Source organism: Pelophylax lessonae, assembly GCF_965119305.1.
Source record: "Pelophylax lessonae genome assembly, chromosome: 13".
In the NCBI taxonomy this organism is placed as follows: Eukaryota; Metazoa; Chordata; class Amphibia; order Anura; family Ranidae; genus Pelophylax; species Pelophylax lessonae.
Genome location: NC_138780.1, coordinates 160278975 through 160301691, shown reverse-complemented (window position 1 = coordinate 160301691; position 22717 = coordinate 160278975). Strand labels below are relative to the sequence as shown.

Sequence of the window (22717 nt, the reverse complement as noted above, 5' to 3'; positions counted from 1 at the left end):
AGTGGGAAGATCACTGTACTGCTACTTCTCTACCTCCTGTAGACACCCCCCTGCACAGCCATTCGGTGGAAGGATCAGTGTTCTGCTGTTGCTCTGCCTCCTGTTGACACCCCCCCACTGCACAGTCATTCACTGGGAAGATTAGCGTACTGGGAAGATTAGCGTACTGTTATCTCTTTGTCCCCTGTTGTCATGTTCCCCCCCCCCCCTGCACAGCCATTTACTGGGAAGATCATAGTACTGCTGCTTCTCTGCCTCCTGTTGGCACTCCTCCCTGCACCGTCATTTACTGGGAAGATCATTGTACTGCTGTTTCTCTGCCTCCTGTGTACACGCCCCCCCTGCACAGCCATTAACTGGGAAGATCAGTGTACAGCTGTTTCTCTACCTCCTGTTGACACTCCCACCTGCAGTCTCCACCCCCACCTAAGAGCCTAATGCAGCAGAGAACAGAGGTCATGTGATCATTAGAAAGGCATTTATAATGTTTTCCTATGAACACATAAAGGTTTTCACGTGTAAATCTCTGTGAAATGAAATGTGTTCTTCTAACAGGTGAGGGATCACACATAGTGTGACTTTTATATCTGCCTAAAGTTCAGCTCACTGAGGAAAGTAACTCCCTTGACCCATTGCCATGTAACACACAGAGCAAGGTTACCCTGGTCACATGTCTGCCTCTCCAGGCATAGGGGGCGACTCATTCCTTCAACTCTCGCGAGATCTCCTCCCCAAACACCGAGGAAAATTCGGTCATTGGGTGGCAAGCCAAGATATGCTGATTGGTTAGGTTAGCCCGCCAATCGGAAGCGCGTAAGTACCCTCTTCAGCAGCCAATGGCTGTTCAGAGTTGTGGTAGGCGGTGCCCGCCCACATGTAGGACGGTCTCTGCTGAGAGGCTCCGCTCACAGCGCCTCCGTGCTAGAGAGCTAGAAGGTTCCTGAGGTGAGTAGCTGCGCAACGTGGACGCCTCGTTAAGCCCCTCCAGATGAACCAATTTACTCATTAACGGCCCTTAATTGGCCGCAATTAATTACCTCACCGAGGCCCTCCTGTGTTAAACCCGCCCGTCCTCACTAATTTGGTTTCTATCCCCCTCCTGTAGATTAATTATCTCCTCGCATGTGCGGAGAGTGGTAAAACGTGCCCGACCACCTCTATTGCGTAAAGGCAAAAATGCGAGTGAAATATTTATGGTCCCCTCCCGTAGCCTCCTTTTTTATAAACGTGCCCGACCGCCCCTGTTAGGGCAAACGTTGGGATCTATGAATTGTTTCTCATCCCCCTCCCGCAGCTAAATTAACCTCCCTCGAGTGTACAAAACGTGCCCTCCCGCTTTAGTTGCGGCATAGGTGCCTAATCTATGAATCGTTTCTCAACCCCCCTCCCGCAGCTAATGTGTGAAAACGTGCCAGACCATCCCTTTTTACGTCAATGTAAACTGTTTGTCGTCTCCCTCCCGCACTGGAAAAATTAACACTGTCCCCGGTTTGTTGTCTTAGGTGGTTTTTTTTTTTTCTTCTCCCGGCCGGAGGGTGTCTCCCGCTTTGGTTGACAGGGTGTTAAATTCCCGGCTCGCTCGGCCCTCGTCCAGTTCCCGTGGCCAGCTCTGCGCTGTGCCGTCCATAAAAGCTGCTGCGCTGTGTGCCATCGCTTCATTCTGCCTCCGTTCATCGCACCCCAGGGCGAGCAGCGTTGTGTTTATGTCTTTATTGGACGAAAACGGTGAGTATGAGAACTGCCATGTGTGTTGTGTGTGAGGTACTGGGATGGCGGGGACGCGGCGGGATGAGGAGAGAAAATGGCGGCCGCGCCTCGTGACCGTGACGCAGGTGGCTGGCGCGGGGCGGAGGGGGGCTCCCCGGGGCGTGTGAGGAGTGTCGGGGGACTTGTTGAAGGTGGGGGATGGGGGGAGTACACCTGAGAAGGGGGGGTGGGTGGAGGTCGCGGTGAGGGGGCGTCTGTGGAGAGGTGAGGGGCCTAGTTGGGAGGAGGGGCGGTGTGCGCATGCGCGGCCTGCCAGGGCTGACTCAGTGCTGCAGTTGTGAGTCATATGAGCTTCCCCTCCTCCTCCCTCCTCCTATGTGTGTTTATCATCCAGCCCTGAGCCTGGGGACTCCTCTCCCATCTATAAGCGGAGCCTATGGGGAGCTGCAGAGACAGAGGTGGCCTGTAATTGTAGGCTTATGTAATATGGGGCTCCCTAGCTGTTGAACAACAAGTTCCAGCATGCAGGAACACTGGGGGGGATGGGCTGGAGGCACTGCTGCTGTAGTTGTGTGCAGACATAACAGCTGCTAGACTTTGGGTTCGGGGTAGTCCTGCAGCACAGGTATGGAGGGGGGGGGGTGAGGGGTATGGAGGGGGGGGGTGTCTTCTGATTATTATAATTTATTTTTTTCTCCTTTAAAAAAGTGTTTGTAATATATATATATATATATATATATATATATATATGTGTATGTTATGAGATGTGCACACACCATTAATAAAAATATATATATATATATATATATACATATATATATATATATATATATATATATATATATATATATATATATATATATATATATATATATATATATATATATGTGTGTGTGCATCTCATAAAATTTAGAATGTAACTAAAGTTAATTTCAGTAATTCAATTTAAAAAGGTGAGACTCCTATATTTTATATACATTAGTGATATTTCAAGCATTTATTTTGATGATGGCTTGCAGCAAGTGAAAACCCAAATTTCAGTATCTCAAAAAATTGGATTATTACATACGACCAATAAAATTAAATACAGAAATGTTTAACAAAGGTCTCCATGTACATTATATTATGCACTCAATACTTGATCGGGGCTCTTTCTTTTTTTTTTTTTTTTTTTTTTTTTTAATTTATTTATTTTTTTTTTTTTCTGCATCAATGCGGCGTGGCATGGAGAGGAGATCAGCCTGTGGCACGAAATGCCAGCAGAATGCTTGGATGTATAGGGAGAGGTATAAGCAGTAGAAAGAGAGAAGTGCTTATGCCGCTGTACAGAACACTGGTGAGACCTCACTTGGAGTATTGTGCGCAGTACTGGAGGCTATATCTCCAGAAGGATATAGATACTCTAGAGAGAGTTCAGAGAAGAGCTACTAAACTAGTACATGGATTGCAGGAAAAAACTTACCAGGAAAGGTTAAAGGACCTTAACATGTATAGCTTGGAAGAGACAGAGGGGATATGATAGAAACTTTTAAATACATAAAGGGAATCAACTCGGTAAAGGAGGAGAGCATATTTAAAAGAAGAAAAACTACCACAAGAGGACACAGTTTTAAATTAGAGGGGCAAAGGTTTAAAAGTAATATGAGGAAGTATTACTTTACTGAGAGAGTAGTGGATGCATGGAATAACCTTCCTGCAGAAGTGGTAGCTGCAAATACAGTGAAGGAGTTTAAGCATGCATGGGATAGGCATAAGGCTATCCTTCATATAAGATAGGGCCAGGGACTATTCATAGGATTCAGATATATTGGGCAGACTAGATGGGCCAAATGGTTCTTATCTGCTGACACATTCTATGTTTCTATGCTGAGGTGTTATGGAAGCCCAGGTTGCTTTGATAACGGTGTTCTAAAATTTAGTCGGACCCGTGAAAATTCCGGACCTTCGTCACTTCCGGCGACGCTACGTCATAACCCAGCTGATGCGAGCCCAGGTGCGCATGCGCACAAGGCATTTTCAAGGTCCGATAAAATTCTAAGACTTACGAACAGCTGACTGAGAGGAGGGGCTGAGGTGGGACTCATAAACCGCCGCGTCATCAAGCAAGGAACATGTTGCAGAGCGGACTTGGAGGAGGCGGGAAGGAAGTGAATACTCATACTAAATAGTAATAAAGAAATGCTAAACATTTTTTATCATTACAATTTAGTATGAGTATTCACTTCCTTCCCGCCTCCTCTAAGTCCGCTCTGCAACATGTTCCTTGCTCGATGACGCGGCGGTGTTGTAACATTTTCCCGCGGTGGTTTATGCGTCCCTCAGCCCCCCCCTCATCTGTCAGCTGTTCGTAAGTCTTAGAATTTAATCGGACCTTCAAAATGCCTTGTGCGCATGCGCAGCACGGCTCGCAGCAGCTGGTGGTGACAGAGCGTCCCTGGAGGTGATGAGGGTCCGACTAAATTTTAGAACGGCATTCAGCTCATTTGCATTGTTGGGTCTGGTGTCCCATCTTCCCCATGACAATACCTTGCAGATTCTCTGATTTCGGTCAGGTGAGTTTGCTGGCCAATCAAGCAAATTGATACCATGATCCTTACAGCCGGTATTGGTACTTTTCATTTCCCAGCAGGACTTGGCACCCGTCCACACTTAGTACTAACACCTGATTTCGTGATTTGAATTGAATTACTGGTTAGTTTTTGATAATTAAAAAAATTAAAAATTTGTGAGATATATATAATTATTTTTTTTTTTTTTTTTTTACTCGTGTTCATCAAAGGTGTGTTTATATATTTTATAAAGCTATACATTTAACTTTTTTTTTTTTTTTTTTTTTTAAATCTCATAAAATTAGAATATCATCAAAGTGAATTTCAGTAGTTTGGTTCAAAAAGTGAAACTTGTATATTTTATATAGTTGTTACAGTGATTTCAAGTATTTCTTTCTTTAATTTTGAGGATTGTGGCTTGCAGCTAGTGAAAACCTTCCCAATGACTACAAACACAATGAGCATTCTTCTAAGAGACCATCACACTAATGTACTGTGAACCTTTGAAATGGTAATCATTAGCAGGGATTCATTGCGCGTGGAAAGTTATTTCAAGGGTTCCTCCATGTTGCAGAGGTTGAAAGGCTGCTTTAGAAGTATTCATATATTTTTTTTTTTATATATGCCTGTTATCTAGTGGTTATTTTCAAAGCAGTTTGAACTTGTTGTCTGCAGCTAAAATAGAAATTGTACGAGTTGGGTGGTAAGATTTAATTTGCAGAATTGGTTCTCTGTAATATGTGTATTCTTCCCTCTCAGTGGAGCAAAACCTCTGCTTACCTTTCTGCTGCAAGTACTCTGGGTGCTGACATGTTTGCATGCTTTTCTGCAAATGACCTAGTTAATCTTAATGCAGATTATGTAAGGCCTGGTTCACACCTATGTGCTGTTTGCAGAAATGCTCTACGGTCCATTTAACATGGTTTCCACGTTATCTGCGTTTTTTTTTTTTTTTTTTTTTCTTTTTTCTCCCCTCAGCCGCTACGTTTTTGGAAAGGGTCAACATAAAACAGTGCTTGTTGGTTCAATAGGCTTCACTGTTGAAGCTGCTGAAACAAATTTTGACAACAAATTGGCAAAAAAAGCATGAATTCAAAACTCATCAAAAAGCACTGCAGAAACTGATCAAAAGAAACTGCATAGGTGTGAACCAAGCCTCAGACAGCCATTCGCTACCTTTTCAGCACACCGAAACCCTTGATATACTTTTCTAATCTCAGGGGACCCTTGCTAAGAATTAAATCTACAAATTCATGGTACATTAGTGATGGTCAGTGGAAAAAATGCTCCTTCCACTTGCCATTTTGGCCTTAGAGAAGATTGTAATAGGTTAACATATAGTTACACCATATTTATTACGAAGGACATCACGGTATAGTTATTATGCCGGTGAAGGCTCTACTTGGCTTCCTACTAGCACTGAATTTATAGTGTTAGGTTTTTTTGAATATTTATTTCAGAATGTATTCTTCACTCTTCTCTTGTGTCTTGAGCAGCTGCATAGGTAAATATAAAACAAGCCATGATAACCAGGTGCTGCCTTTTTGCCCAGTTGCTATCTTTAGTGTAAGTAAGTTTTTCTGGCAGCTGTCATGGCTTTCATGCTTCAAGAACTGCAGTGGATAGTCATATTGGCTTGGTAATGTTCATTTCTGCAGGTACTAAAAGTTGGGTGCATTATCAGTGATTTTGGTATTTGAAAGTAACTTAAAGCGGAGTTCCCGGCCGCAAAACCGTCACAAGATTTTGTGCCACCCGCTTCCTTAGTGTCACCCGAAAAACAATTGGGATATTCCCAATTTTTTTTTTTTTTTTTTTTCCCCCAGTTTCTGAAGAAAATATACTTGCCTTCCTTCCACTTCCTCCCTCTGCGGCCCACGCCATCACTTCCTGTCCTGGGAGCTCTTACTTATCACTCCCAGGAGGCAATGGGCAGTGACGTAGGCGGCCGGCCGCTCCTCTCATCGCGTTATTTGCAAACAGGAAATAACCCGATGATAGACGTCCTTATGGAAACCCTTGCTATGCCGATTGCATAGTACTGGGCATGCGTGAGATTTCGTGCTGCATTCATCTGCCCCATCCAGCAAGAAGCAGGGTATACATTTTCATACTGCGGCTTCGGGTGACCACAACAAAGATGGTGGCACTCAGCAAACGATTTCTAAAGTAAGATTTTATGATTGCAAATCACTTATTAAACTGTGTAAAACCGGATTGGGGGATGTATGAAGGGCGGTGGATCACTATTTGGGAAGTATTTTTAAAAAAAAGATTCTGTGGCCGGAACTCTTTAGTTTTTTTTTTTTTTCCCTGTCTGTGTCCCCTGTTGGAGATTCATCCTCTCGATTAGTCCTGTTTACCATTTATCATTGAAAAGAAGAATCCCAAAATGTGGGTTCTCCCAGAAGAGTAATAGAGGGGAAATCTTCTAATGGGGACACTAGTTCTGGTGACCTGGGGGTCCCCAAAGAATTTTATTTTATGTTGGAATTTCCTCACTTCCTGTTTGGCTATGGGACAGGAAGTGAAGGGAAATCACAATAGGACACAGATGGTGAAAACAAAATCTGACTGGTTATAACCCTCCCTTGCGCTATCCAAAATTGTGGGGGGAGGAGAGTATGCCTAGGGTTCTACTTTAAACTCAACCACATGGATGGGGAAAATATTTTTTTAGGTATCGCTATGATGAAACCTTAAGAGGCACAAGCTATTGAATAGACAATTTATTTCTATACCTTCTAAGGGATTTTTTTTTGTTTGTTTTCAAGTAGTTTTTACTGTATGGGAACTTGTGGATTAAGGCCAGGTTCACGCATGTACACTGGTTTTCTGTCGTGTTTTTATTTTAAATTCATGTTCCAATGGGAAGGTAATGAGCCTGGAATTTGCCTCTGAATCGCACCGTAATGCTCACAAAATGCACATGACTCTTTAAACTTAACTACCACAGCACCGCATATGTTTTTTTTGCCTACAGTTCTAATTTATACATTGGTTACAATATGTAAAGCCAAAAACGTAGTAGGTTTTTTTTTTTTTTTTTTTTTCCCGATGGCAAGGAAGGATTCTAAATCCTTTGGGATTTTTAATACTATCCTGATTTGCTCACTGTATCCTGCTAACATTGGTTTCTTAGGATAGAAGTGCAGGGACGTATGCAACAGATACAATTTCCTAAATGGGTTTTCGCTTTTACCTTCTATACAAAAGAAAAGCACTTTTCTTTGTTACAGTTGGAGAGTTCTCAGTCTGCTAAAACATTGTCAGCAAGAGAGGAGATGAGGGGCAATCTCTCTAGTGGGGTCCCAGATAGTAAAAACTTGACAGGGGTTTATAACCCTTCAATCTCTATAAAGCTAAGATTTTTTTCTTAGCAAAGAGTCATTGCATTTAAACAGAAAAAAGTAGTAGCTAATCATAGATTTTTTTTTTTTTTTTGCTGACCTAATTGCAATGTAGAATTTTGTGGGGATTAGTAGTGGTTGGCAGTACCTCAGTGTTCTAATTCTCTGCATGTTTATAGTTTAAGGTTTTAGTCTCAATCCCAGCCCATGCTTTATTTTATTCTTTTAGGCTGGTGCAAGAATGTCTGTCTGATTGCTAGAAGTGATCAGTGTAGCTGCCTAATTAAAAATTTATTTTTCAAAAAACATTTCTTCTTTCTTATTTCAGAGCTGTTGCGCAGCCATTGGTACCTATATTGGGGGAACATAGCATACAAACAAGACGCTCACAGCCTCGGTGGCGAAATTATTTTCATGTCAGAGACCGAGAACTCTTGCAGTCGTTTATGTCATCCAGTCTTCTCCAGACAGAAGATACCAAAAAGTTGCAATCAAAGATCTTTTCCTCTTCTTGAAAGAGATAATAATAAACCAAAATGTCTGTCAACGTCAACCGCAGTGTTTCCGATCAGTTCTATCGGTACAAAATGCCCCGTCTGATTGCCAAGGTAAATATCTCCCCCCCCCCCCCCCACCTCCCAAAACTTGCAATTTGCCGTTTGTGCTGGTTTCTAATATGTACTGGAATGTTTGTCTCATTACAGGTAGAGGGCAAAGGAAATGGAATAAAGACAGTAATCGTCAACATGGTTGACGTTGCAAAGGCGCTTAATCGGCCTGCTACGTGTAAGTATAGAGCCAACTGCAAAGGGAGAACCTCCCCAAAAATCTAGCATTCTAGGCTTATCTTGTTGAGGGTGCATTTTGCAGGCTTTCGCATCTCCTAGTGTTGAATCTGAATTGTGGAAAAGTCTGGCAGCTTTAGGCATGCCGCCTATCAAAACCCAACAATTAAAGTAATTATGGTTGCTAGGCTTTTGGGGGGGGTCATTAAAATCAGTAGGTCATGTTTGGCACCCGATACCTTCTGCCTTGGAGAAGTGATTGGGATCACCCTGCAACTGTCTAATGCAGTGAAGTATTTCAGTGTAAAGGTTTGACTCATTTGATGGAAGCCGGTTTTTATAGATTTGAATAACTAACCATGACTCCTCCTTATCTGCCATCTAGTCATATAGTTTCAAAGAATAGCTCTAGTGCTTTAGTGTTTTTTTAGCTAACATGTAGTGCTCTGAGGATCCGGTCTTTGTTAAAACGGTGATAGTAGTTTAACCAAACGGTATGTGAGGGGGGGAAAATCTCCAACTGCAACACCAGACAGCAAAAATGCTGTAAGAAAACCCTCTTGGAACCTTTACATTTCTGTCTGTAGAAACTGTCACTGGACAGTAGGTATATAAAAATCTATAGAGCTCTGCATGCCAGTTGGCATCCAGCTAGAGTTCTAATCCCCCCCTGCATTTAAAAATTTAGATGGGTGCTAATGAGGTCCAAAGCATACGATTGTCAACACTGTCTGAACAAAAAATTGGACAAGATTGACACACAGGATGATACCCTTCTTTCTTGGCTCAGCTTTGTCATCCCTCTTGACACACCCTCTTGGGTCTGAATCGACATCCCGATTTGTTCCTTGCTGATCAGGGTGTCGCAAGAAACTGTAAATCTTAAAGCTGATTTTCCCATGGGTTGTCTTGGTAGAATTGGCACTGCTTACATTTGACATGAAGAAATCATGACCAACTGCATGAGGGAAACCTTTTTTTTTTTTTTTTTTTTTTTTTTTTTTCTTCTGGTCAGCTTTGCTTTAATTGTTAATAAGCTTAAGGCAGAGGGTTACATAGTTGGTCAAGTAAATGAGACCAGTCCATGGAGTTCAGAAGCCAGGTTATAATTTTGAGATGGCTTTCAAAATGCTTCAGCCTGGAAGACAGATATTCGTGTTAATGGTGATTGTTCACTTTAAAACAGCAAGCAGAAAGGTTCATGTGTTCCTAAAAAGTGCTTGTGTTTATTGCTACAGGCTGCTCTGTCTTGCTTTCAAGTAAATCATTCATTCTAGCTCTATCTATATCTACTATGTGTGGTGTGGTATTTGCAGCTTTGCCTCTTAAGAAAAAAACTCACTTTCTGTTTACAGATCCCACCAAATTTTTTGGTTGTGAGCTGGGAGCACAGACCCAGTTTGATGTTAAGAATGACCGTTACATTGTCAATGGATCTCATGAGGCAAATAAGCTGCAAGACATGTTGGATGGATTCATTAAAAAGTTTGTTCTTTGTCCTGAGTGTGAGAATCCTGAAACAGATCTGGTAAGAAATGACTTTCATAATTGGACCTTGACCATTGTACACTGAATCTAATCTAGAAGTGATGCATTTTAAAATGGCAAGTGCTTTTGACAAGGATTGACTGAATCTGCTCCCTCTCCCACTTTTTTTTTGGAAGGTGTTTTGGCAAAAAAAAAGGTCCCTTAGCTCTCACTGGGTGGCTCCTTCTGATGCAGTGACATTTGGTAATGTCACTCCCCATCGCTACGCTAAAAGGCACTATAGTGCTGGGCAGAGCCAAATGTTTAGCCTGGAGTTGGTTTTTAAATGGGTATCTGAATTTTTGTTTTAGAATACAGTGTTTGGATGTTATGATTGAAGAATGTACTGCTGAGACTTGTCTACCTTGAATATTAAACATTTGGAAGCTGAGAAAGCCCAGCCTCAGATGACTTTATTTTTCCTCAAAATTCTACAATCAATACTCCATAATGACTATGTGAAGTCTATACAATAATAATAAAAAGTCACACATGTATTCACAGCCTTTGCCATGATGCTCAAAATTGAGCTCCAGTGCATCTTGTTTCCACTGATTATCCTTGAAATGTTTCTACAACTTGATTGGAGTCTACCTGTGGTAAATTCAGTTGATTGGACATGATTCGGAAAGGCACACACCTGTCGAAGTCCCACAGTGCATGTTGGAGCACAAGCCATGAAGTCCAAGCAATTGTCTGTAGACCTTCGAGACAGAATTGAAGCACAGTTCTGGGGAAAGGTACAGAAAGATTTCTGCAGCGTCGTAGGTCCCAATGAACATTGGCCTGTATCTGTAAATGGAAAATGCTTTGCAGCCACCAGGACTTTCTAGCGGGAGCTGCCTGGCCAAACCGAGCAATCGGAGGAGATGAGCCTTCGTCAGGGAGGTCACCAAGAACCTGATGGTCACTCTGACAGAGCTCCATGTTTCTCTGGAGAGGAGAATCTTCCAGAACGTCTCTGTGGCATTCCACCAATCAGGCCTGTATAGTAGTGGCCAGACGGAAGCCACTCCTCAGTAAAGGGTACATGACAGCCCACCTGGAGTTTGCCAAAAGGCACCTGAAGGACCCTTGACCATGAGAAACCAAATTCTCTGGTCTGAGACAAACATTAAACTCTTTGGCCTGAATGGCAAGCGCCATGTCTGGAAGAAACCAGGCACTGCTTATCACCTGGACAATACCATCCCTACAGTGAAGCATGGTGGTGGCAGCATCATGCTGTGGGGATGTCTTTCAGAAGCAGAAACTGGGAAACTAGTAAGGATCAAGGGATAAATGAGAGGGATTATATATAATCTCTATCCTTGGTGAAAACCTGCTCTGGACCTCAGACTGGGGTAAAGGGTTCATCTTCCAACAAGACTACTCTTAAGCACACAGCCAAATTAACAAAGAAATGGCTACAGGACAACTCTGAATGTCCTTGAGTGGCCCAGCCAGAACCCAGACTTGAACCCAATTGAACATCTCTGGAGAAATCTGAGAAATGGCTGTGCACCAACACTCCCCATTCTAACTGGTAGAGCTTGAGAGGTCCTGCAAAGAATGTGAGAGACTGCACAAAAATAGGTGTGCCAGCTTGTAGCATCATACTCACTCAGACTTGAGGCTGTAATTGGTGCCAGGTGCTTCAACAAAGTATTGAGCAAAGGCTGCCCCCCCCCCATTTGCCAAATTTAAAGTCAACTTCATTCACATGTCATTATGGGGTATCAGTTGTAATTTTATTGAGGAAAATAATTTATTCCATTTTGGAATAAGGCTGTAACAATGTGGAAAAAGTAAAGCACTGAATGAATACTTTCTGGATGCACTGTATGCATACAGTTAATTCCTGCAGACTTGTTCCAGGTTATTCAGAATGAATCTAAGCCAGGGAAACGGGCAGTAAATTGGGATGTACTTCATAAATTGGTCACCAGTGTCAGACGTGCGTAATTCCTTCTATATTTGAAGGTTTTTTTTTTTTGGTATATTGGAGTGCTGGCTAGTTAACTGAACCTCCTTGTGATGCTTGCATGAATTCATAACTCTGACAAATGTACCTTTTTTGTGTGTTCCAGCATGTCAATTCCCGGAAACAGACAATAGGCAATTCCTGTAAAGCCTGTGGCTATCGAGGCATGCTGGATACAAATCACAAGCTCTGTACTTTCATTCTCAAAAACCCACCAGGTAAGTTTGTTTTTTTGTTCTTGTTGGAAGTCTTGACGGGCAACATGTTAACTGTAAAGTCCTAACGAGATGCTTATAAAGGGAAAGCTAAGCACTCTTAACCCTGTTGAGGCTCCCTTTATTGCAAGGAACACTCTGTGGCAGTTGTCCTAAAACAAATCATCTGTCCCAATTTTTCGCTTGCAAGAGAAAATAAAGTCTATCCTATTCCAGTACTCTCGTTGTGAGTGCTACTGTTAAACTGACTTTACACGTGGTGTTTGTTTTTTTGTTTTTTTCTGTCTTCGCTCTCTCCTTACTGGTTCTTAACATAACTGTTTGTTTCTGCAGAGAACATAGACAGCAGTACAGGGAAAAAGAAGGAAGATAAAAAAAACAAGAGGGCCAAAGAAAATGGTTCTGTAGCAAACAATGAATCGCCTGTCCTAACAGAGTTAAATCCTCCACGTGTGGTAAGTAGATATGTATAATACATTTTTAGTTTGTGGCATTTTTAAGCTTCCTGCAGTCTTAACCATAAAAATATATATGTAATCTGGACCTTCAAATCAATTTTAACACCTTCACAGCCTTATTCTAATCCAGGCACATTGTCACTTTGGTAATGGGGCAGTAATTATACCTATTAACATGTTTGTTGTTTCCCCCCCTAGCTTGGAGAGCCGGAGGATGATGAAGATTGGGGTGAAGACACAACTGAAGAGGCTCAGCGACGCAGAATGGAGGAAATAAGTGATCATGCGAAGAATCTAACCCTAAGTGAGGATTTAGAAAGGCCAGTTGAGGACAGAGTTAACATGCTGTTTGACTTTGTAAAGGTGAGCTTGCATTTATCTAGTAACTACAGACCTTGAATATTGTAAATTCTGCGCTTTTTATTTTTTTTTTAAACTAGTTTTTTGTAAGCATGAATTTTGAATATTGTAGCCTTTATTTTTATGCAGTTCTGATTGTAATATTCTCCATTGTTTGTTTTTTTTTGTTTTTTTTGACCCGTCACTTGAGCTGAGGTGTGCAGAGGTCACCCAACACCTCATACTCGGAGGCTGTGTGAAACCAGGCTGACTGGCCCAGCTGTCTGGCTTCATGTGGCTTCGTGTGAGCTGACTCTGCCTCAGCAGCGTTGGCTCCCATACTATCTTCACATAGACTTTTGGTTGATATCTCGTCCCCCCCCCCCCCCCCCCCCAATAATATTCTTGCAGGCTAACTGTAAATCCAAGCCCTGCTTGCACAAGGTGCCTTATTTTAGTGGGAGAACCATGAATGTAGAGATACTGTTGCTACTGTCACTCACACTTTATAATATACATATTTGGGCTGGATATGACCTAAAGGTCTGAACATAGCAATGCTAGAAGTGCAGGCACCCTGTTGCCTACAAGTACATGTTGGCCTTATGATCAATGCAGAAGGCTACAGGACCACTTTCAAAGCGCAGGGGCAAGGAGTGACATCCAGCTTCCCTTGGTAAATATGCCAGTGACCGGAAAACGAGGAACTGGCCCTGGTGAGTTAAAGCTGGATCCCTGGGCAGGTAAGTGTCTGTGTGGGGGTTTTTTCTTTAGTTCCTTCAAACCCAAAAACTTAAGGCGGCAGCTACAAATACTGTAGATGCTGACTTCATAAAAAAGGACACTTTCCTGCCCAGGGATCCAACGCCATCACCTGGGCCAGTTCTTTGCGGCTGTCCAGTCCCTGGCATGGCATGTTTACTAAGGGAAGCTGCTGTGCTTTGTGAATGGTCCTGTAGCCTTCTGCATTGTTCAGCAGGCTAACGTACTCGCAGGCAACCAGGTGCCTGCACTTCTAGCATTGCCATGTTAAGAATTTTAGGTCTATGGCCAGTCCACATTTAACATACCTCAAGGATGGATATATATCCTTGATGTCCAGTATCCATGTCCCCAGAGCAAAAAATCAGCTTTTCACACTCTCATGCTTTCAGCTGAATGACTCGCTAACTTAGGGTGACAGGCCTGGAACATTCATCATCGAGTTCATCACAGGATTCCATATCACTATAGTTTGAACTTTGTTTTGGCCAGGTTTAATTTTGACGTTTGGCTTGAGCTTGACTGCAGAATTTCCTGGCTAGTAGTTTTAAAGTGGTTCTAAAGTCTAAGCTTTTTTTTTTTTTTTTTTTCCCTTAATGGAGTTATTACATTGAGGTAAAAGTTTGGCATCAGCATCCCCTTACCTGAGCCCTCATTTTATCCAGTGCGGTGTTTTTTACAATTATACGATCACTTGTGTGCTGTCCTTGTGACTTTTTTTTTTTTTCCTCAATCATGACTGACCTTTTTTTTAAATTTTTTCCAGAAAAAGAAGGAAGAGGGAGTTATAGATTCATCAGAAAAGGAGATTCTGGCTGAGGCTGAAAGACTAGATGTAAAAACACAGGGGCCATTGGTCTTAACAGAAGTTTTATTTGATGACAAGATAAGAGAACAGATCAAGAAATACAGACGACACTTCCTACGGGTGAGTTGTGAGCTTTTTACCATGCCAAAAGTTCGCTGCTGGAGAGGAAGGAGATGGGTTGATTTGTTCTTCTAATGTAACACGTGGTTTCATGTATTTGACTAAAGATTATAGCTTAAAGACGGGATTGTGTGTGGCCACTCCTAGGGGTAGCCAGAATATGGTTTGCATCATATTAAATTGGTGGCAATTTTTTTTGGGCTGTGTTGGGTCTTTGTGGTTTGGGTCTCCCTCCAATCAGATGCCCTGGTTTGATTCCTATGGCTATAATGGGTGCAACAAAACTGCGCTTTCTATCTTGAATAACAGTGGATTCAATTGACTCTTCTGAGCACCTAGCACACACCTTTTTAGAATACAATAAACGCCCTTCCATTTGGGGTGTTACGTTCTGGACCCACCCGCAAAATAGAAAAACCCTATTAAATACACTGTAGGCATGTTTTTTTTTGCTGTCACTGTACATTTTAAAAGCATTTTGAGGTCTTTAAACACACTTTTAAAACAATAGAAACCCATTTAAACACATAAAAGATACTGAGACAGAGCAAGAGCTACGGAAAACACAAATATTTAATTGTCAATGATTAATATAGTAAAATAACATTACAGAAAAAAACACAATATAGCGGAACCACAAAAACTGAACTGCGATGGAGCGGGGGTTTACTGTACTGCAAGAACTCAACTGCTGTAGAAGGAAAGGGGTAAAATAGTTTTATTAAAAAATGGTTCTATTGGTTGGACTTCTACACGGTATATAAAATAATGGCTGACTTCTTAACCTCTGGGACTTCATAGATGTGTTGCTCCTAACATAAGTATTTCCTCTCTACTTTTCTTTCTCACCCCAACCTATATAATGGAATACTGAGTAACTAGGCTCTACCTTTGTTCTGGTAGGTCTCTCCCATAGTATTGTGAATCTGTTCTTTGTTTCAATATATGTACAGTAAATTTTTATCCTGGTTTTGGGTAGCTCCAAGGACCTCCCTTTTTTTTGTGGTTTTTGAATGAATAAGCCATGGTAACTTGACTTATTAGTTGACCATGCACAGCAGAAAAATCTATTTGGTTAGCCTGGCCTTTTTTGTAAGCACAGATGGTTTGCAGCTGTAATTTAAAATTAGGGGGCTCATTACCTATACTGTGGTCATGGAGTTGCTACATTTACTATTTTCTCATGTAAAATTCTACTTCCTCGGTTTCAGTTCTGCCACAACAACAAGAAAGCACAGAGGTACCTGCTCCATGGTTTTGAGTGTGTTGTGAGTATACACCAAGCACAACTACTCTCCAAAATCCCACATATCTTGAAGGAGATGTATGATGCAGATCTCCTGGAGGAGGACGTAATCATCAGTTGGGCTGACAAGGTATGAATCTGCAATGATGTGATATGTAAATTTGGGGTCACAATGTGTTAAGCCCTAGTCACGAAGGATTTTTTTTTTTTTTTTTTGCAAACCTTGGTGAGCACATTTGATAAAGATCTTATTATTCCTCGTTTGTTCCATGCTAAAACTGGAAATACAAGTGCGTTTTTGTGCCTCTAGTGTTCTGCAAAATACTGCGGTCTGTATTTAACCGCCTGACATCCGCGCTACAGCCTATATACGGCTGCAGCGCGGACTTGAATTTTCGGGAGGCCGTTTTTAAACGGCCTCCCAGAAAGACGCTCCCGCGAGCGCGCATCGGGGAGTATCTGTCGGCCGTGTCCCTTGGACACGGCCGATCACAGATCGTGGTGAATGGCCAATCACAGCGGCCATTCACCACGTGATCAAGCCGTCCAATGAGAGATGATCTCATATGTAAACATATGAGATCATCTCTCATCGCCTGCGCTCCTTCCTCACACAGAGCCTGCAGTGTGAGGAAGGAGGGGGAGCCCACAGCCGCTGGGGACACAGAGAAATGTAATCAGGGCACTGATCACCAGTTCCCTGATTACTAAAGTTAAAAAAACATACACATTGCCCCCCCATCAGTGCCCACAATCAGTGCCCATAGTGCTGCCAGTCAGTGCCCATCAGTGCCTGCTCATCTAGGCACTGATGAGCACTGACTGGCAGCACTATGGGCACTGATGGTGCCGCCTCATCAGTGCCCATAAGTGCCGCCTCATCAGTGCCCATAAGTGCCGCCTCATCAGTGCCCATAAGTGCCGCCTCATCAGTGCCCATAAGTGCCGCCTCATCAGTGCCCATAAGTGCCGCCTCATCAGTGCCCATAAGTGCCGCCTCATCAGTGCCCATAAGTGCCGCCTCATCAGTGCCCATAAGTGCCGCCTCATCAGTGCCCATAAGTGCCGCCTCATCAGTGCCCATAAGTGCCGCCTCATCAGTGCCCATAAGTGCCGCCTCATCAGCGCACATCAGTGAAGGAGAAATTTTTATTTTCAAAATTTACTCGCAGAAAATAAACTTTTTTTTTTTTTTTTTTTTTTTTTTTTTTTTTTTTTTTTTTGTAAAAAATAAAAAACCCAGAGATGATTAAATACCACCAAAAGAAAGCTCTATTTGTGTGAAAAAAATGATAAAAATTTCATATGGGTATAGTGTAGCATGACAATTGTCAAAGTGTGAGCACTGAAAGCTAAAAATTGGCCTGGATGGGAAGGGTGTTTAAGTGCACAGAAGGCAAGTGGTTAAAGGAACTACGAGATTCAAGTTTCTGGACTGTGACTCTGACTTTGGAGTCCTTTTTAGAAATGGATGGATTTCAGCCTAAGTTTAGTGGGTTTTTTCCTGGTTTAACATGTATAAAATTTGAGAAGCGTATGTAACACTATTGGAACATAGACTAACTCTTGGCAAATAACTAAAAGGCATCAAATTTGCACCACATTACTAGAATTAATAAAACGTAACGCCTTGTCTGAAAATGTTGTAGGATTTCTCTACTTGCTAGCTGTAGTCAAGATGTGTGAAAATTAAATATTGTATGCATTGAAGTTTGAATTTTACATTTTATTTTTTTGTCAGCCTTCTAAAAAATACGTCTCTAAAGAACTTGCCAAAGATATTCGAACAAAAGCAGAGCCTTTTATTAAATGGCTAAAAGAGGCTGAAGAGGAGTCTTCAGGTGACGAGGATGAGGAAGATGAGAATATTGAGGTGAGATGCTTGCAATTGGCATTGGTTAAACTACTACAAGTCTTTGGAGTGCCATCTGTAGAACTGACATCAAAATGAGATTTTATTTTTTAGGGGGATTTTATTTGAACACAGCAACTGCTAACCAGGATTGTTTACAGACCATCCAGCTGCAATGGTGTAGAGAAAATCGTGCCTTTTTTACCATCCACTGGCTACACGGTGGCTACCCGTGTAAAAGCCTAACGATGTGTGCTTTTGGGTTTTTTAACAAAAAACCCAGACTGTAACATCTTTTGCTCTTCACACTAAATGGCTCTTCCATAGAGTTGAATAAGGCATGTAAAACACAATGCACTTAACCATAAAGTTGTGGACTAAAATTTTTGTTTTTGTAGGCAGTTGGTCTTTCTTGCACATTTAAAAAAAACACTAGGTGCAATTCCAAGCCTAACTTTTTTTTTTTTTTTTTTTTTTTTTTTTTTTTGTAGCTCCTTTTTTCTAGTGTACATTCTTTCCAGCAACGTTCCCCCCCCCCCCCCTTTAATTTTTTTGTTTTATTTCGTTATCTCCAGAAACTTTAAATGCACCTTGCTTAAGTTGGTGTAGATGTTTTATCCTCCACTAATAACTACCTTGTCTCCACAGGTCGTATATTCCACATCTGTAAGCGTTCCTAAAGTGGAAACTGTAAAATCTCCTGAGAAAGATGACGACATTGATATTGATGCTATTTAAAAATGACTTCACTGAGAGCAGCTGTTCACATTCTGCTTTTTATGCCTGAAGTGCAACATGTATGTGATTGAGCTGTGCTAGCTGAACATCATGCTACACTTTTTTGTATGCTTCAGCATTTCTTTCTACTGTGATTTGGTCTATAAGCTTCACTAATTAAAAAGAAAAAAAAAAACAAACATAGAGAAATGGATCAGACTTGTTTGTCTATAGCATGTAGTTACTTTTTAAATTCTAGTGTTTTTGGTGCACATTTATACAGTTGTGAATAAAGGTTTGTTTTTGGTCACTGCTGTTCTGCTTGAATGACTTGGGGCAATGTGAAGTTGCCACAATTTTGTGAGCCATATAAACTTCTGTGCAAACATTTAGACTGGTGTAAATGAATGCTTTCAGAGACTTTTAAGTGTTGGGTTTATTTAATTGGAGATGCACCGAACTTCAGCAGCTGAAAATGGTTATCTGCACTTTGCAGAATAAAAGTGCCAAACTCAAGCGATTTAACGGCTTATGGTTTTTCATAGGTCATGTGACTTAAAAACCTCATCATAAACATGGGTGCGTTATTGATAAGTTGCTGTTTTTCAATGCTTTTCAACCGGTGTTTTTGTTGGGGGGGGGGGGGTTATTTAAAAAGAAAAAAAAATCCTGTGGGGAGAGGTACACAGTATCTCACAGGTGAGTACGCACCTCATAATGGTGTAAATTTGCTGTCTCCTCAAACACAGCCATTAATGTCTAAACCACTGGCAACAAACAAAAGTACACCCTTAAGTGAAAATCTCCACATTGGTCCCAATTGTCACTATTTTTTGTGCACCATTATTTTCCAACACTGCCTTAACCCTTTTGGGCATGGTGTTCACACCTGTCATTGTTGCTGCCACACAAGCTTGACACCATCTGTACCAAATTTATCTTGGTCTCATCAGACCACAGGACATGGTTCCAGTAATCCGTGTCCTTAGTCTGCTTGTCTTCAGCCAACTGTTTGCGGCTTTCGTGTGCAGAGGCTTCCTTCTGGGATGCCCGCTATGCCATACCAATTTGATGCGGTGTATGGTCTGAGCCCTGACAGGCTGCCCCCACCCCTTCAGTCTCGGCAGCAGTCATATGTCTTATTTCCCAAAGACGACATATAGATATGACGCTGAGCATGTGCACTCAACTTATGTCCTGTTAAACCACTGTATGGTCTTGGCCACCGTGCTTCAGCTCAATTTCAGGGCCTTGGCTATCTTCCTATAGCCCTAGGCCAGTGATGGTGAACCTTGGCACCCCAGATGTGTTGGAACTACATTTGGCATGATCCTCAACTACAAGGCAGAGTGCATGCGAAATATAGTTACAAAACAGTTTGCCATCACTGGCCTAGGCCATCTTTGTAAAGCGCAACTTTTTTTTTCTTTTGGATCCTCAGCTCTTTGCCATGAGGTGCCATGTTACATGAACAGTGACCAGTATGAGTGAGGGTGCCAGTGGTTTAGACATTGTTATTGGGACAGCAAATTTACTGTACGCTCACTGCTTTACATTGTAGCAAGGGTCATTTCTTCAGTGTCGCATGAAAAGATGGTAACAAAAAAAGTGTGCATGTAAATAATGCTAATGCGCAAATGCATATGTAAACAGCGATCGTACCACACGTGAGATATTGTCTTGAATGTCAGAGTAATAATTCTAGCACCAGATTTGTGCAACTCTAAACCTGACCCCCTGTAAAGGGGTTTTAAAGCGTTGCCTATCCTATTGACTTTTTAAGCGTCGTTTGCTACATTCCATGGGCAGATGCAATTTAAAGAATGACATTTGGGTTTATTTACTCAGCATAACCTCATCTTTCACATAAAAATTGGGCTAACTTTATTGGGGTTGGGTGTATGGTGGGGTGTTTTTAGCAAATGCTGTGTGACAAAAAAGCCATCCCATTTCTCTATAGGGCCTCTGCTTAAAAAAAAAAAAAATTGGGTTTCAAGTAATTTTCTAGCGATGTGTCTGAATTGGCCCCAATGGAAAGTAACTGACCAAAAATGCAACAAGCATTTTTAACACAATGAAAGCATGAACGGCCCAGTGCGAAGACCTACATAGAGTTTAAGGGGTTACATTTTTCTTGACACTGTTCCTGCTCTAAAGGTGCCAATAATGGCCTTAAAGTTGAATATAACTGTTACCAAAAATTTCCATTCTGTGCACCTCCTAGTAACTTGACTAAATAGAATTTTAGCGGAAAATCCTAATCAATATTTCTCTATTTTTGTCCATTGATAGATGCAGCTCGCATACTTATCCATTGGGTTATGCTGCTCCCTGCCAAGTTGTACTAGGCAGGGGAAAAAAGCAATTCACAACGCCCACGTGGCTGTCCCTATAGGCATAGCCCCACACACCCTGCTCCAGCAAACAGTTTCTGCCTAGTAAAGGAGTAGGACCTAGGTTTACTGCTGGGACTTCGGTCTCAATTTTTTTTTTTTTATTAAAAAGATTTTATTTATCTGTACTCACTTTGCTAGTTAGTGTTCAGGGTGATGTACAAGCAATGCCAGCTGAGGTATCACACTGGATAATCTAGATCCCTAAGGTCCCTCAGCTTGGCCTACGAGCGTGAGCAGATTGTAGTCCCGCACTAGGCTTCACCACGACTGAGTCCCTTTTTGGATGGGGATGAGCCTGCGAGTGGATGTCTTGCTGGGACTTGATGACCTGGAACGCCCCGAGTTGCAGCGTACCTCTCAGCTGGCAGCACTTCCCACTCCAGGTGGGCTGTCTGGAGTGGAGCTCACCCAGTCCATGGTATGGGGAGTAAATGCAGCCCCTCCCTTGGTGGTTTTGGGCAGGAGATGTGGGCCCTCTCTTAGGGATAATGGGACCTGGACTTCCTAAGAGATCCCCACCATCCTGTCGGGCTGCCTGGCCCTGTGCTCTGCCCTAGGGGGAGCTATTGTTGCGGCACACGAGGGGGGGGGTGGATAATGGTACCTTTTCCTGCTGGGTTTGTTTGTGTAGATCCTTTCTGGCCTTCATATTGGTGTTCCCTGACCGCATGGCATGCTGTGGGCGCTGCCATCTTTAGTATGGGTGATAAAAATGTTTTTCCCATTGACTTGTATGGGGCAGCCATTTTCCGTGTTGCTCAAAGCCTTGCATTGGCAGCCATTTTTGTGTATCCCTATGGAGCTACACAGGCAGCGTGACCTTTCATATACCAGGCTGATGTAATTTCCCCAGCCTCACTTCCTGCTGCAGATCGATTCAGGAGGTTTTCTCTGAAGGCGGTAACGTACTGGGGATTCTACAGACCGCGATCTGTGTTTTTAAGTGGGAGTACTCATTTTTTTTTTTTTTCTTCTGTGCTTTACTATGGAGCCCAAGGGATTTCACCCTCAGACCCCCTTAGTGCAACTACCGGACCTTTCGGATCGCAGTCGCTGGCTGCAATTTCAGCAACACTGAAAAGCCTGGGGACCAAGGTAGATTTTGTAATGGAAAAAGGTTACTAGCTGCAAACGGCCGCTGCCTTTGCCATCATCAGTGGGGTCCTCTGATTCAGAGACTGATATGGTCGCCACAGACGCCCCCCTACCTGAGGGGTCGCTGTCCTCGCAATCGGATGGTGAAGCGGATCTGTCCTCAGCTGCAGTGTGGGAACGTGCCTTGGTGAAAGCCCTGATTGTTTCAGTGAGAGAAACTTTAAAAATGGCAGATAGGGACACTGGTGTCTTTTGGCTCCCGCAATAACCAAAAATAGAGCAAGGTTTTTCCTTGTCCCAAGAATTTTCATGATCTTATTAATGACCAATGGTGGCACATCAAGCACAAACTTAGTATTGCCTAAGCGCTTTAAACGCCGCTATCCCTTTGCTGAGACTGTTCCCAACCGTTGGACGGCACCGCCTAAGGTGGATCATCCTGTTTCCAAGTTGAGTACATCTACAGTGCCTGTGGAAGATTCCCTGGTTTTTACGGATCCGATGGAATCCCTTTTCCGCAATCTTCATGTGTTGGCGGGTTCTATCCTGAAACAATTTTTTTTGTGTCTGTTTTGGTGTCTCAGATGGTTACAGAATTGGTGAAGGTTCTGAAGGGGAACTTGGATCCTGACATAGTTCCCCTGGAGCTGATGGACCAGATGGCCCAGGCCCTGGTGTTCCTGTGTGATGCTTCTTTGGATACGGCTCCCCTGGTGGCCAGAGTGTCGGGGATTGTGTGGGGATTACCTTAAGATGCATGATTTGGCTGAAGAGCTGATCAGGCTTCTAAGAAGGCCTTAATCGCTCTCCCAGAAAAGGAAGATCTGT

The 22717-nt window shown here is 42.5% G+C and overlaps 1 protein-coding gene across 1 annotated transcript; it reads left to right on the top strand.

The window, feature by feature from the left end:
* The first annotated feature begins 926 nt into the window (after positions 1-926).
* EIF5 (eukaryotic translation initiation factor 5) lies at positions 927-18701 on the top strand. Its single transcript, XM_082274844.1, has 12 exons — positions 927-945; positions 1503-1725; positions 7935-8214; positions 8311-8392; positions 9747-9919; positions 11988-12099; positions 12430-12551; positions 12753-12917; positions 14422-14583; positions 15795-15959; positions 17571-17702; positions 18330-18701. Exons 3-12 carry the CDS (start codon positions 8143-8145, stop codon positions 18417-18419), a joined length of 1275 nt encoding a protein of 424 aa, XP_082130970.1. The 5' UTR covers positions 927-945; positions 1503-1725; positions 7935-8142; the 3' UTR covers positions 18420-18701.
* Positions 18702-22717: the final 4016 nt, after the last annotated feature.